This window comes from Photinus pyralis, unplaced genomic scaffold (genome assembly GCF_008802855.1).
Source record: "Photinus pyralis isolate 1611_PpyrPB1 unplaced genomic scaffold, Ppyr1.3 Ppyr1.4_LG10, whole genome shotgun sequence".
NCBI lineage: Eukaryota > Metazoa > Arthropoda > Insecta > Coleoptera > Lampyridae > Photinus > Photinus pyralis.
In genome coordinates this window covers 8,083,337-8,100,590 of record NW_022170250.1, presented here as the reverse complement: position 1 = coordinate 8,100,590, position 17,254 = coordinate 8,083,337, and the positions used below count along the sequence as shown (strand labels likewise).

At 36.2% G+C, this 17,254-nt stretch overlaps 1 protein-coding gene across 3 annotated transcripts in view; it reads left to right on the top strand.

Annotated features, from left to right (window-relative positions):
• Window positions 1-16,401, top strand: part of LOC116160997 (FH1/FH2 domain-containing protein 3) — a gene marked incomplete at its 5' end in the record, with an annotated part of 61,777 nt that extends 45,376 nt beyond the window's left edge. Inside the window, 9 exon segments of one of the 3 annotated variants that reach the window (XM_031474165.1) lie at window positions 4,670-5,578; window positions 5,654-5,797; window positions 8,893-9,785; window positions 13,727-14,329; window positions 14,404-14,618; window positions 14,666-14,858; window positions 14,904-15,177; window positions 15,608-15,680; window positions 15,852-16,400. In XM_031474165.1, coding sequence (XP_031330025.1) covers window positions 4,670-5,578; window positions 5,654-5,797; window positions 8,893-9,785; window positions 13,727-14,329; window positions 14,404-14,618; window positions 14,666-14,858; window positions 14,904-15,177; window positions 15,608-15,663 — 3,287 coding nt within the window. 3 annotated transcript variants of the gene reach the window in all.
• Window positions 16,402-17,254: the final 853 nt, after the last annotated feature.

Genomic DNA, 17,254 nt, shown 5'->3' with positions numbered 1-17,254 from the left:
AACCTTATTTTTTTTAATGGACTACTCCATGTTTTAATCTAAAAAGATAACACAATAAATTCTCTGTTCATAAATATAAAAGAGTGATATTAAAAAAAGATTGAAGTGATACAAGAAAATTCAAAAAGATTAAAAACGAATTAAAAAAAATTTAAAAAAAGGGATTCAGATATGTAATGACAGAGATTGTTGGGAAAAAAAACCTATCGTAGAAATCCTGCCGTTTTCAAAATAAGTATACGGGTCGGGTAAAAAAGTTATCGGACCTACCCTTATTTTTTTTTTAATAGACCATTCTGTAACATATTAAATTCTCTCTTCAAAACATGTAACACATCAGAGATGATACTAAAAAAATTCAAGTGATTCAAGAAAATACAAAAGATACAAAAAAATTAAAAGCAAATTTAAAAAAAATTAAAAAAAGATTCAAATAATAGACAAACAAGACGACTTTTTCTAAGAAGATTCCTGGAATATTTCTTTAAAAAAATTGTTTTTCAGTTAAGTTTTCCAATATGGTTCGTGTGACTCAAAGAAGTTTTCAAAAGGATGTTCTTAAGAAATATTTTTGGAAAAATTGCGAAAAAACCTCTCCAAGAAATTTTGCAGATTTCAAAATCAATATAGGGGTCAGGTAAAAAATTTATCCGACCTATCCTACCTTATGTTTTTTAATGGACTACCGTGGACTACTCTATGTTTTAATCTAAAAAGATAACGCAATAAATTTCTCTGTTCAAAAATATAAAACGTGAGAGTGATATTAAAAAAAAGGTTCAAGTGATTCAAGGAGATTCAAAAAGATTGAAAACAAATAAAATAAAAGGATTCAAAATTGTAATGACAAAGATTGTTGGGAAAATTGCAAAAAAACCTATCCTAGAAATCCTGCCGTTTTCAAAATAAGTATACGGGTCGGATAAAAAGTTATCGGACCTACCCTTATTTTTTAAATAGACCATTCTGTAACATACTAAATGCTCTCTTCAAACCATGTAACACACCAGAGATGATACTAAAAAAAGATTCAAGTGATTCAAGAAAATTCAAAAAAGATACAAAAAAATTAAAAGCAAATTTTAAAAAATTAACAAATGATTCAAATAATAGAAAAAATACAAAACAATTTCCAAGAGGTTTCTGAATTTTTTAATTTAAAGAGCACATATGTCTTATTTTACTTTTTTGATAGCGCAAGTGCCGAAAATGGGACACCTTGTACAACCAGTTTAACTAAAAAAAATCGTTTCTCATGACCTATGAGATGAGATTTGGTTATGGTATCTCATTTTATATTATACATTTTATTAGAATTAACAGGTGTTTAATCAAAGAGTCTTGTATACCAAAGTGGTATTATTGCTAACTTCATGACTTTACCAGAAATTCTCAGGACAATATCTAGAAAGATTTTTTAAATTTCAAAGAGATTTTTTTTACTTGTGCACAGACTTTCGTAAATCATTCATAGGACAAATAAAACAAGATTTCTGTGTCAAGTTCTACTCCTGTGATTTGAAAAAATTCTTGAGAATATCTCAACAAAGTATTTTTAAGGAGGCTTGTACGAATATTCTCGAAAAAGTTTATTTAAAAAAAAGTCTCAACTCGCTTAGGCGATGATTGAGGACTCTCATCAGTTCTAGCAAGATTTCGAAAGTATCCATGTAAATGAAATTGCAGCCCGCTTTCTTAAACACCTTTAGACTGTTTAACAAAATTGCGGGAACGAACATATTAATCTAAATCTTTGACTTGGCTAAGATTGTGACCGTTTCTTGAATGAACAGGGGCCTATTTACTTTTATTTCGGACGTGTTGCATTTTTTTTCCAATTGTTTGGAGTTGGTCCATGTCTCATAAAGGAGCCGCAATTACCAAGATCGCTGACCTTGTCTTAGGGTAATGTAGTCCTCCAGGGCCGGACTGGACAGGAGGGATACCGGGAAATTTCCCGGGGGGCCCTAATTCAATGCTTAATATTGTTATTAATAAGTAAATGGCTATTATTACAATAGTGACTCGATTATCTGGGCATTGGTTACACGGTTTACCCGCTAATCCGGATATTATTTTGAAAAGGTATTAAAGAAAAAGGATTTCTGGTGAGATTTAAAGCATTCCTCTACTTTTCAAAACAAGAATTTATCAATGTTTGTTTTGTGTTAAACGTAAACTTCCGAATAATTTTATGGCACGATAAAATATTGTTAGGTAGGACCTTTACCTATAAATAATCCTTGCAGGATAATACACTAATATATGTAAACCCCGCCCAAATAGTATATTAACATACAAGTGTATAATTAAGTCTTTAAAGCACGCGCAACGAGTTTAATGGCACGACGCGAACAACATATTTTTTTATCCTTCGAGCCGGATATCAACAGCGACAACAGAAACGTTGTGAACCTTCAGTCATATACCGGAGAGGTACTACTGTCAATTTAACTAGACATTTGAAGGGGGGGGGGGGGGAAGGATTTTGGGATTTTTAAAGACATTTCACATTTTTTACGTATCTGAGGCTCCCGAATATCTTAAAAGATTTAGAAGATTCCTGATGTGTGAACGTTGACGTTGTGAACCCAAAAATGCATATTTAATCATATTAAAAGTGTGCAACGCGCGTCAATTTATTTCTATATTGTGAGGAGGTTGAGTGCTCCTAAGTAGGGGAAGGTATTTCATAAAAATAATTTTTTTTACTATTTTATTTGCCTTTATTTTTGAGTGGGCGGGGTTTCAGCCAAGGCTGCTCTACCAACCCAACCCACTATACATTTACAAATATCCATGCCCGAACCCGGATTCGAACCATGGACACTTAGCACCACAGTCCAGTTTCAATTGAACTGCGCTACGCCAAAAAATAACTCATTTCAGACCTTTATAGTCTGTAGTCAAATTCCTAGGAAAGTGTGTCAGATAAAAAAATTTCTAAACTTAAGGTTTCTGAGAGTCCCAAAGGATTCCTAAGAAAATTCCTGGTGTGGAAACGTGAACATAACACGGTACGAAAAATCGCATACCAATTTCAGTAGCGGCATTTTTGGACGGTCAGCTCGCTTACGAAATCATTACTTTAATCTGGCTTATATTCAATACCACTGATCCTTAAACTCGTAGAAATTGATTGGTGAAGTCTTGACAACGAGTTTAACGAGGAGCAGACGGACGGACAAAACCATCACATAAAAATGCATATTCAATCATACTAAGGATGTGCAATTACAATTAATTTAATAATACATAGAGAGGGGGTTATAAGCAAGGAAAGATATTTTACGAAACAAAAAAGCGCTCCTGGGGTGATTTCAAACTCTTGTGGATACTCTCCAGTAATATTCCTACGAAGGCTTTTGAGATTTTTAAAAGTATTTCTAAATACAAAAGGTTTCTGAGAGTTCCGAGGAAAGGATTCCTAGAAAGGATTTTGAGCTTGTTTGAAAGCTTGTCTGAATATCTAAGGCTTCGCAGTTCAGTTAAAGCTGAACTGTGGTGCTAAGGGTCCCTGGTTCGAATCCGGGATCGGGCATGGATATTTATAAATGTATAGTGGGTTGGGTTGGTAAAGCAACATTGGCTGAAACCCCGCCCACTCAAATATAAAGGCAAAAATAAAATAAAATACCTTCTTGTAAAATTCTTAAGAAAACTGTTGTGATTTTTTAAAATACTTCCTATTCCATACCTCCCAGACCCCCCGCTACTACGTTCTTCCCCAAAAAAAGTTTAGTTGCTAGTACTTCATACGAGTTGTGAATGCTTAGCACTTGTGTGGGAGATTTTAGCATCGGGGGGGGGGGGGTGAATACATACGCCGACAGCAGAGCACGCTGGGAAATAGACAGAAGACTTGATATTCTTTCTCTATTACCCCTAGCACTCTCATAGCAAGTCTTTGGGAAAAATAATCGAATCATCATACACACTGGGGGGAAAATATGATATAAGAATTAGGTAAATGGGGAAAGATTTGATACCCTTCGTTTTCCCAAAAATGTAATATAAAAAGGTGTTCAAGTTTATTTCATAATAATGGATTACCAATATTAAATTAAAGTAGACCATATTATATTATTCAGGGCTAAATTATCTTTAATTTTTATATGTTGACTTTTTATGTAACTCTGATAATAACGTGGAAAACATTTTAGTATATAACCTCGTATATAACTATAGCTATTCTGGAGGCTATTCCATAGCCTACCTCATAGTAACACGCTGAAGAAGTCGCATGATTAGAAAGAGCAACATATTTTCCATTGTGCATTAGTATGGTCTAGTACGCCAAAGTCTATTCTTCCACTTTCATTACATGTTTATGTTTATGTACATTTTCAACTTGTTTAAGTGCCTATTTGTAGGTGGCCAAACAGTTCAAAAATGCCTGGCAGAATGTCAACGCTGAATTTATTTCACTGTCGTGTTCTCTAATATGTTAAGCATAAATGCTCGATAGCCTTTATACGTATAAAACAAATCGTGGGCAATCGGAACATAAAAATTTGTTTAGCACTTTGCAGTTCTAGATTCGCCCAAACTGGTTTCTGGTAGAAAATCGTTCAAACTGGTTTCTAATACGTTACAAATTGATCAATCAATTTATGCACAATTTTTATCGTTAATTAACACCATCGCTACATTTCTCATTTACTTTCAGAGAAACTATTAAATTCGGAAGGACGAGAACTTCGGAGAGCGCTATTTACCCTCAAGCAAATATTTCAAGAGGACAAGGATTTGGTGCACGAATTTGTACAGAACGATGGGTTGGCATGTTTAATCAAAGTAGGATCCGAAGCGGACCAGAATTATCAAAATTACATCCTAAGAGCGCTGGGTCAAGTGATGCTCTACGTCGATGGCATGAACGGTGTTATACAACATAATGAAACCGTCCAGTGGCTCTACAGTTTGATTTCGTCGAAATTCCGTTTGGTCGTCAAAACGGCGCTAAAATTGCTACTGGTATTCGTCGAGTATGTCGACTCAAATTGTCTACTACTGATAAGGGCGGTGCAAAATGCCGATTGTTCGCAAGGTTTCTCGCCTTGGTATAACATCATGAAACTTCTCAAAGATTTCGATTCTGCCGACACCGAGTTGTTAATCTACGCAATGACGCTAATAAATAAGTGCTTTAATGGTATACCAGATCAGGATACGTACTATGACCAGACGGACGCGTTAGAAGAGCAAGGTATCGAAAGTATTATCCAGCGATACATGTCAAAGCCGGGCACCGATCTTGATCTTTTGCAACAATTTCAAATATACGAAGCTGTACTGCAATATGAAGATGCGGAAGAAAAGGGTATACCGCTGAGAAATTTGGATGAAAGCGTTAGGAAAACATTGAAGAGTAGAAAATCGGTAGCCGGTTCGCAAGAACGTCGAAAAAGTCGCCGACACTCCACCGGAACGGCTCCATTACATTCGTGCATGAATGTAAGGCGAAGTTTACTGCTTCAAGCCAACATGGAAGGAGACGACGAATCCTCAAGCTCGCAATCGTCAACAGGCCTAAACGACCATCACATCAACGGCAGCTACAAGGAAAATAATAAAGGTGAGTTTCTACAGATTTTTATCGCCGAACTAATGCGTGCGAGTTCGCTTTCTTAACAATTTTCGCATTGCTTAGCGAGTGAAGCTGGCGTTACTCCTGCTTTGCGACGGAGACGAGAGCGTGCAGAGAGGCAGCGCAGCTTTATGAGGGAGCAGCAGGAAAGCGCGGCTCTTTTTCGAGAATCGGGTCCTAACGAGAACAACACCGACGTTGTTAACGGTAAGAAATTCACTTATAGTTGAAATTTGCATTTCATGAACTACCCATTCAACAAAATGGAAAAGGGTTACAGCTATTGCTGTGCTACTCAATTTCTTAAGATATTTAAATAAGCAAATACGTACAGCCAACTTCACTAAGCAGTAATCCAGCAAATTTTTGAAAATGTTTAATGTTGTGCTATTTATTGCTTAGGAATACATCTATCCGGGTCAATTGTGATTAGTCAGATTTAATTAATTAATTAATTTAATTTATTTGGGCGTGTATTACGCGCCGTTATTTTTGAGATGATTTTTTCTCTAGTAGAAAATATGCGCTAATGGGCTCCGTTTTGCGCCGTTAGAATTAATAATTTCTACCCAGCAGAAAATAAGTAATCGCCGAGTTTTAAGAAGTGGCATTTGCTTAAACAAAAATAAGGCACTAAATATGAGCCATTTGGCACCCATGAAATGAAAATTTGCGCCTCTAAAGAAAAGAAGATATTGCACAGATCAAACTAATCCTACCAACTACACGTAGCCGCGTATTTTTGCATAAATGATGTTTTTTATGTGGGAAACGCCAGCCCATGTGGTGCAGTTTTGTTGAAGCTGGACTGCGGTACTGAGGGTCCCTGGTTCGAATCTGGGTTCGGGCATGGAAATTTGTAAATGTATAGTGGGTTGGATTGGTAGAACAGTTTTGACTGAAACCCCGCCCACTCAAGAATAAAGGCAAAATTAAAAATAAAATATGCACACATTGACCCCTACTTTGCGCCGTTAGAATCAGTAAAAAATTAGAATTAGATTTGGTTGATAAGATTCAAAAATCCGCGAATTTCCAAGAAATGACATTTACCTGTACAAAATTAAGGCGCTAAATATGCGCTATTGGGCACCATTGAAATGAAATTTTGCACCTGCATAATAACAAGAAATTATAAGAATTTATTCTAAGACATATCGTGATGACCGACAGCTTTTAACACATAACTTTGCATAATCCAATAACTTATTGGATGAGGTTAACTAATAATTGTTATGGTTGATTGGGTTTGTTAAAGATCAAGCCACCTCCATCCATCAGTTCCATTTCGTTGTTCCCCGGCGATTCACGAAACACCGCTTCGTCGCCCGTATTGATAAACACCCGCATTCGTTATCTTTCACGTGGCGTTGTTAGTAAACAAGGTCAATTAATTTGTCCGATAACGTTTTTTTACAAAAAAAAAAATCTCACAGATACTTTTACCTTATGTCGAAATTACTATTAAATGACTCTAACAATTTAACAATTCTGCGTCTATTTGAAGGATATCCTCAGGTCATTCTCAAAGAAATTGAAATATTTTACGTACAGGATGTCCCGACTGCTATTTGCAATGCTTAAATCGAAATTACGTTAACAAAACTTAAATCTTTAACTACTGGGTGGCTCACTCAACATACTTTTAAAGAAGCTGTTTGTGGTATCCAAAATTCTAAATATCTAGTATCTGTGCGACTGTCAAACATAAAATCCAATTTTTTCCTGTTCTCGTTCCCGTGGGACGGGAGGTACAACCATTCTCCCAAGATTTATCGCAATTGGATGAACGAGAACAAGAAATACATCCATTCTGTACATTATGTAGACATGGGTTTAATTTGAGACAATACACAAATGACCTGGTCCAAGTTATAAACCCTAGCTAATGGTTAAAGTTCACCTAAACTCCATATAACTGTTAAGTCAATTCGTGTCTCTGATGTATCAGTGTATACTACATGGTGTCCCACAACGAATGCAGGCTATCTATATTTATAATCAAAATATCCACGCATTCCACTAAAGTGGAACTTCTTCTAAAAGGAAATCAGTTCCAAACAGAATGAATGTAGCCATTTTGTTTCTGAGATACAGGGTGAGCACGAAAATTTTGACTTTTTGAGGTGTTACCATATCTTCCTACTTATTTAAGATAGAAAAAAGGTAAACACTGCGTATTTTAGATATTTTACCAGTGGCGTAGTAAAAAAATTGTGGACCACAGTTTCTGAGATTTGATACAAAGTTGGTATTAATTAAATGCAACACCCCGTATATATCAATTCTTTTCCTGATTATATTGACGCATCACAATTTATTTTTTTTTATATAAATATGGATAATATTTTTCAAAATTTTGAAGTGACATGTTTCTACTGTCACTTTATTGATTGGTATCAGCAGCCTTAATTACCACGGATACAATAAACAAAACAAAATCTACATGAATCCATGACCTGCTATTTTAAAACAGTAGAAAAAATAAAGGTTTTTATGGCTAAAATTAAGTAGAAAAAAACATATGTTGTGATACATCAACTCAGGAAAAAGAATGAAAAACAATTGACGTTAAGATTGACAGAGTGTTGCATTTAAAAATACCAACATTGGATCAAATCTCAAAAACTGTGATACAAACATGATTTTTACTGGTTTCTACGTAAAATTATCCAAAATGGGCAGTTTTTATCCTTTTTCTATCTTACATGGGTTGTAAGATACCATAGCATCTCAAAAAGTCAAACTTTTCGTTTTCACCCTGTACCTCAGAAACAAATATAGCTAGATTGATTCTGTGGGTGGTATTAAAGGTTTCATAAAAAAGTGACACAGGGTCAAGAAAATCGCAAGGCTCTCTATCTTTAAAAACAACTGCAGTCTTAAGCAAAATAGGACACACTGTACCTACAGGGTGTTACAAATTCGATACATTTTAGCATTGTGCTTATTCAATGGCATTACTATCTTGTTAGGTATAATAGAGAGTGCCTTAAATGGAGGCAAAGTTGTGTGCTGAGGTAGAGATAGGTGTAAAAGATGTGATGCATATGAGTAATTAATGGAGCTGTTATTATATTGACCCCGGTTACCGATAGCAACCTTTTGCAATTAATAGCACAAAATTAGCAAAAAATTATATGCTAATGAAAATAGGTGTGCAGTTTGTTTAACACAATAATGTTAATTAGGAGCAATAAATCCCACATGGTTAGCACAAAATAATAGATAGCACTTTTATATTTTGGTAAATGGGTATTGTCTACGTCTCAAACCTGTACTGAACAGTTAATTTCTTTTAGGAAACCATATGCAACAGTCCAAAATACCGAATGGAAAGATGTTGAACAGAACATCAAGCCGAAAAGACATAACGCCACTGAGAAATGCGGTAAACAAGTTAGACTCCGAAGAAAATAGCCTCACTAAACAACCTTGGATCTTGTCAATGATGTACTCCAACAAGAATAACGAGGAAGAAAACCAAGAGAACGACGACGCGAATGAAAACGAACGAAAGATGATACTGCAGTTAAAACGGGAGAACACAGTTAAAGACCTAACGCAGAAATTAGCCAATCAAACCATCATAAACAATAATTTTGACGAGAACAAAATTAATCGGATCGGAGACATGTCGGGATTGATCTCAAAGGCCAAAGAGGGATTAGCGAAATCAAAGTCGAAAATCGACGTCCTTAAAAGTCCTACGGCCGAAAGCTTGCCAAAGATCGAGGTGAAAAAGTCGGAAAACGAGCTGCGGTGGGAGGAGCTCGCGAATCTCCTAAACAGGCCCCTACATTTATGTGATATGGATTTTACGGATTTGCATACGGACGACGAGGTCGACGTCTTGGCACCGGCAGCCGCTTCAAACGGCGTGCCACCACCACCTCCGCCGCTAATCGGCACTATGCTGGCACCTCCACCTCTTCCTCCCAATAGATCCACTCCCCCCGTTCCGAGTCCTCCGGTTTTCGGGGTGCAAAGGATCGCGAAACCCGCCGATAACAAACAGACGATTAAGAAAAATAAGAAAACCGTTAAGTTGTTCTGGAAGGAAGTGCGGGACGACCCCGTTACTACGATGAAATTGAAGACTGGATTAATATGGGACGAACTGAGTCCTGTGCCTGTTGATACTCAAAAGTTGGAGCACTTGTTTGAATCTCGAGCAAAAGATTTGATCACGAAGGTAATGTTTTTTTTTCTCTTCTTAACAGCTTAGCTATTAAAATCTGAGCCTTCCAACTTGTTCTCCTTATCAAGTAAGAATACAGAGTGCCTAATTTTGTTAGGGAAATTAAACTTAGGAAGAACGCTTATACTTGGTTATCACGCGCGCGCCCTCTAGACTCCCAACGTTTATAAGTTGAATGTTCCACTGTACAATGCATTAAGGAAAGTTTTGTAGTTCAAGTGGCGTGCGATATTTACTAATATTTACTATGTCTAATTACTCTGATTGACCTTGTCCATTAGATTTCAGTTTGTCAAATGCAGGAAAACACTGATGTATTTATTTATTCATTTAAATTAGGTAGGTATATGGAGGAACATTTTACATTATTTTGACCCAAACAGATTTTTTAGTTTCAAATAAAGATATATCATTATTAATCATTTATTGCATTAAACAACAAAAATCACAAAAGTATATTACCATAAATGATATTTGCAAATTAAATTTATAATTAACTTAAGCAAACTGACAGAATTTCTTTTCTCGTCTTTTACACGGTTTAATTAACTTTGGGCACTTTGACGCGACCAATTAGAATTATTGTAAATATTCTATGTAACGTCTTTTTGTTGTACAACTGTTGTCAGGTGGAAGGTATTCTAAATCTATTGTAGAACTGTTTTATGTGTTTTTGAAGTGGCTTAACTAATTTAAATTATTGATTTTTTTCCATTTTTCTTTGGTGATCCACACAATGGCATGTACTGTATCCAGGAGGTGAGTCTGTTATTTTCTAGGTGGTGGGCTTGCACGACTACATTTTCATGATTCTTCCTACATTGTTACCTGTGTCTTTTGTATGTTGTAGTATTGAATGTTTTTATGTAGTTTTCTAGCTTTCGGGGATTTTTTACTGTTGTCCTAAAGATACTTAGTTTACTTCCAGTTACAATTTATGTAAAAACTTCTGAAAAGAAGCATTTTTTGCTGTACTGTTAGATATTGTATTGTATCAAAAATTCAAAACCTTTGTCCCAACCATTTTACACACTTTCTTTATTAATGGAGATGATGCCAATTTTTTATTATGGTCATTCGTCTACACTAATAAATTAAACACCATTAGAGGGGGACGCACTATTTTTTTAAGCATGTGCAGTTGCTGATTTTGCTTTTTGAACTGCCAGTTTAGTTCATTTTAAAAACGTACTAAACTTAAACACACTTTTACTGCAAAAAAAAACTTTAGCAATTCACAAATGCCAGTATTATTAGTATCATTCTTAAGTTGTACGGTCAAAGATATGCAGACTAATTTTGGAAATTTGTATCCTTCGACAGATTTGAAAAATACAAAATCAGTATGCGGGCATGCGTCATGTCCTGCAAAATGTTTTTTGTAAAATGTAGAGATCTGTCAGACGTCTTTTACTTTAGCAACCAGTATTCTGCAGATATGGAGTATTCCATGTAATGTTACCAATAAATATGATAGGAATAGGTAACTCTTATGTAGATTTTCTAAATTGCATCAAATACTGCGCTTTATATTATTGCTACTTGAGTCTGCATAGTTTCTGCAGCGACGTTATTGATCTAATATCGAAGGCATGTGCGGCAGTGGGTATGCGTCATGTTGTACGAAAAGTTTGTTGAAAGATGTAGAGATGTCTAAAACGTTTTTACCACCTGTACGTTTGTAAGGGCTGCGCTTTATGTTATTGCCAAGCTATAGTTAGTTGAGTCTACATAGTTTCTGCACTGACGTTATGTAATTGATCTAATGTTGAAGGCATGTGCGGCAGTGGGTATGCATCATGTTGTACAAAAAAGTGTTTTAAAAGATGTAGAGGTGTGTCAAATGTTTTTACCAACCCAATGTTAGTAAGGGAGCTATTGCATTGGGGTAAAAAATGACCCCCCACTTTTTTTATGGAAGTACACGTTTTCAAGCACCAGGAATTCGAATCAAACAAAATCTCGATGATTGTGGTCTGTCAGTCCGTCTGTACTCTCATTTCCCGCTAAACGGCTGAACGAATTGGAACCAAGTTTGGTACACTTACTCTTAGATATAAAAGGGCAGAATCGCGCATACGCAGATGTGCAGGTGGTATCTGAGCTAGCCACATTCACTTTTTTACTTATATAAAAGTTAGCAATATCTAGCCAGAAATAATTTCGAATATTCTATGTGAAGTTAGCAGTAACTACGATGTGGTGAGACTGACTTTAGTAGTCCAAACAAAACAGTGTCTTGAAAATAAAACGGTAATTAGTGTAACTAACTTCAAATTTAATTCAAAGAACAAAAGCAAAATCATTATAAATCACTAGTAAATAAATATAAAAAAATTATTGACCACGGAAGCAGTGCAATCGACTGGATATTCGGTACGGTCTCGAACGCCACGAAGGGGCGTGGTCTTGTCTTTGGACAAGTATTCAGGCTCGCTGCGGAATGGCTACCCCAGATAACACTCGCAACTCCAGGAATTGGACGAAAAAACAACAAAGCACAACTTAATTCCTTCCTACGGGTGGTTACATGCAGGAAATCATCACAATATTCGTCCTTTAAAATTAACGGAGCAAGAAGCAAACCCTCACCTTGAAAATTAAACGGTACGACCAAAAGAAAACTAAGGTGCTAAACTGCTGAAGATGCAAAAGATGAAAAGCTGTAAAGGTTGTGCGATAAACTCAACGTCAAAACAAAATGAAACGGTAATAATGCAACATTACTTCACGGCAAAAGCAAAGGAACTATATATGGTACGGTTGCAAAAATGAATTTATGGAAATGATCTAAAACTTAATCAGTTTGATTCTCTTTTCTTCCCTGGCAAGACAGCTTTCGGCGGCTGTAAAAACAATTTAAATATTCCTACGGGAACGGTTGCAAACGGCGGATTAACTGCAGCTTTATTTACGGTAGCGGCGGCTGAAATACAACTCTAGAAATTAAACCAATTACCTGTAGCTGCGGAAATCTTCGTATTGCAGCGCCCAACTTAAAACGCGTCTAGATACAGGGTGTTTATCTACAGAGTGATCTCTAAAACTGATAATTTCGGACGGACAATTGTAAGAATCTGCGAATACTTAAAAAAATTGCCCTTTGAAAATTTTTTCCCAAAAAATGAACCTTGTGTGTACAAGTTTTATCGTCTTCATTTATCAGTTGGTATATAATGATTTAATATTGTTATTTTGGTAGCTTTTAAACAAAATCCAATAGCAATAGTTAATTGACAAAGGTTTAATATTTATGTAAGTTAAAAGAGTAATAGAGCTCCGTAGTTTCCTATTTATCCAATGTCCTAATTTAATATTCGCTTACGAACTTATTAAGATTCCTGCGTCAGGTGTGGGGGTCAGTTTTAATTCTATTAGAAAATGTCTGCAAATTTTCACAAAATCTCAATGAGAATAAACTTTCAGCAGACACATTGTTTGATTATTGGGATACACACACCTACTAAGACCAACTTTCTTCACTTTTCCATTTCCTTCTATTGTCCCACTACAATTTCAATCACTGTTTGTTACAATTAGTGTCTGAAACTGTTTATTGCTAACTTCACACGGGTCCTTTTCCACATATTAGGCTTGTTTTGGACCATTTCTTGTGGTCAAAGCCCATATATGTAATTATTGTGTATGATAGCGAAACGACCACTAACAATATTGGCAATTGCGAAACCATAGCTACAGCAGAACACAATTGTATAAATTTACGTCTAATAACCCACTTTCTTGTAGGCATCTATACTCTTAGCTTTTAGCAGCGTTAATACAGTTTCCACCATTCTACTATCTACATCTAAATGTACACTTTCTCAGTATGTATTGCATTTTGTAGAGCATGCCGGTAGCGTAGCGAACAACTGCACTATATCATACAAGGCTAAATTTTCTAGTCGGCTAACATTTAACTTTTTCATCTGTAGAAACAACAAGAATTAAATAAGAACAAAGAGATCATCGTTCTGGACCCGAAACGGTCGAACGCCATCAACATAGGCATGACAAAATTGCCACCGCCCAGATCCATAAGGACCGCCATTCTCAAAATGGACTCGACTGTGATGAATCGCGAGGGAATCGAAAAACTCCTAACGATGCTGCCCACCGAAGAAGAAATAACGAAAATTCAAGAGGCGCAAGCTTCCAACCCCAACCAGGAGTTGCCGCTGGGTAGCGCCGAACAGTTCCTGTTAACTCTATCTTCGATTTCCGAGTTACCCGCGCGATTGAATTTGTGGGCGTTCAAATTGGACTTCGAAAGCTCGGAGAGGGAGATCGCCGAACCGCTGATGGATCTGAAGCAAGGATTTGAGGTTTTAAAGGTCAACAACACATTTCGAGGGATACTCGGTACACTTCTTTCAATCGGTATTTTTTTGAACGGCGCCGAAGTGAAAGGATTTCAAATCGAGTACCTTGCGAAAGTCCCTGAGGTGAAAGATACTGTGCATAAACATTCACTCTTGCACCATTTGTGTCACATCGTCATGGAGAAGTTTCCCGACGCTTCCGATCTGTATTCTGAAGTAAGCATTTCATTATACATTGTTTGGATTTTTGATAATTATTATTCGATTGTTGCATTAATACAAAATTTCAGATCGGTCCCATTACTCGAGCGTCCAAAGTGGACTTCGATGAACTCGCCCTAAATATACAGAGGTTAGAAGCGGATTGTAAAGCGTCATGGGATCACTTGAAACTGATAGCAAAGCACGACGCGTCAACTATGAAAACAAAAATGCCCGACTTCTTAACAGATTGCGCCGAGCGTATAATTTTATTAGGTATTGTTCACAGACGTGTAATAAACAGGTAAATAGTGTGTTTGGGGCGGAACAGTGTGCTTTAGTTGCTTGTAGGTTTCATCGCTTCCTACTTTGGTTGGGTATTCCGCTACATCAAATACCCGACACTAAACCGAACGAATTCTGTCGTGTAGTATCCGAATTTGCGTTAGAATATCGCACGACCAGGGAAAGGGTGCTACAACAATTAGAGAAAAAAGCTAACCATAGAGAGCGCAATAAGACTAGAGGGAAGATGATTACTGAAGTAAGTCTCGCAGATTATTAAGACGATTTTAATCTTGGTTAATAGATTGGAAAATTTCGTACAAGCGAAGATCGGGCCGATGCGGAACTTCGCCAGCTGCTGGGTAGTGATATGTCTGATGCGGAAAACTTGCAAGGCACATTCACGTGGCGAAGACGGAGTCGTGACACAAATCGCTCGTTTCTTAGTCAGGGCAATGGCAATTTAACAGACGCGGATGATGAAATATTAGAAAGTTTAGTGAAGACTGCAACCAAAGGACCTTCGAGGACAGCTCCGCGAGAGCGAAAACGAACTAGGCATGCTGATAGGAAATCTTGTAAGTATACACTTTTGGGGCTCATACCTGCAATCATAGTCATTCATTATTTTGTTTAAAATGAAAAGATGCGTATCCTATATCTTTAGTAACCTCAACTTTTGATAAGGTTAGAAAAGTTGGTTTTTAAGAAGTTGTAATAATACAAATTTCATTTTATTACATTTATCGAATTTAGTAGTGTAATTTTCCCACCAATATTTTATCTTATAATCTAAAATCTGCGAAATCATATTGGTTCGAAGTCAGCTGGGTCTTACATGGTTCCAGCTGTAGTCCGTAAAGCACTCTACATGCGCCTAAATGTAAGGATTTAAAACAAAAGTGGTGTGTTCTTGATGGCATACATAAAAACATTAAAAGCCTGTAGTGAATATTTCCTAGATAAATTGTTACGAGGCAACATTTCTCTAACAAAGTAATTCTTTAGTAAAGCGTTCACGAACGAGGGAAAATAATCCATTCGGCAGCCGAGATTCCCCGTGATCTGCGGTCGTCAGTTGGTAGGTTCGAATGAAATTGTGCCTGATTTGTGTTCTGTCTTATCTGTCGCATGTATTTTTTGTTTGTTTTTGCACCTAGGCTCTTGTTTTTTTTTTGCATGATTTGCATTTTGTGTAATTGTAGTCTCACGCACTCTTACGCACGTAGTGATTTTCCCTCTTTCTTTTTAGTAAGAAGAACACTAAAAAACGGATTGTCGGAGGAAGAAAAGAAGTATTTATCGGCATGTATTAAAAGTTACTAATGTGTTTTTAACTTTGATTTTTCCTTGTTATTTCTTACTATTCTGCATCTTTTATAAGATGTACATTCATACTGATTTTATTATGTGATAAATAACTATTGTAACATTCTGTTAAATTCTTTTTTTTTGTAGCTTATAAAAAACGTTTTATACCTACATTAAGTTTGACTTTGCGAAAACTACTAGTAATAGTGATATAAATATTTGAGGAAATAATTTATTTCAGTATTGATAAATCTCGCTAGTCCCAAAAACTGTTGCAAAAGGTCATAAATTTTTGCGTCCTTTTTTTGAAATTATTTTTGATTTTGTATTTTTAGAGTATGTGCCTTAGTTGCAGTTCAAATATAAGCAATAATAAATATAAACGATGTACCGAGTACATTACTTGTAATAAATTATTGTAGATAAGATGCCTATGTGTATTGCAATACGACCTGAGAAACTTGTAAATTGTATGAAATAAATTTTATAAATTTATTTGTTAAAAGGCGATAATTTATTTATTTATTTATGAGCCAGCACTGTTTGCCCCTTACTTCTTTCCTTCAACTGATTTGTTTCAGTGTTCCATTTTACTGGAAAAAAATCATTTAAGGAAAATGGTGAACTATTACTCTTCACCAAAATAACAAGTCCTTAAGGGATACACTGTGTTTTCAGATCCTCCTGGACACTCTCAACTCTCAAGAGCTTAACGGCCATAGCCAGCCAGATTTGTTTAGGCTCAAATATCCCTGGAAAAGGTATAGAAAGCTTTAGAAAGACATCGATCACTTAGGAAAGCACATATCGAATAATGTAAAAGACTCTGGTTCATTTCCTTGGTTTTTTATGACCTTTGCGTTCTATACCATCTTGGAACTTTATTTAGCCCCTCCCCCGGAGGTGTTTAGATGTCCCTTTTCGCTTGAAAAGACGTCTTTGTGGTGTAAAATACTCGGAAAGCTACGAAAACAACCCTAAGTAGACCCAGAAAGACACAAAAATGCATTGGACAGATGTTTAAAGAGTTTGGAATACTAACAACACTTGTAAGTACTTAGGGGCTTTCTAAAGTGTTTTCCAGAGTCTCTTAAGTGTGTACCAACGCATACGGAGAAGTTAAAGCGCATTTTAGGTCACACTCTTAGACCTATCATAGGCTCTTCTCAATGATTTCTAAATCCTTTTAGAGGTCTAGAGCTTTTCCAGATTGTCACATATAGCGCTGAAAGGACTTTAAAGGTCTGTGCTTTCACATACTCTTGCGTACTTTTTCAAGATCAATCAAACGCCTTTTTGAACACCTCTTAGGCGAAGGAGCAAGTAAGGCTCTCCTAAAATTTA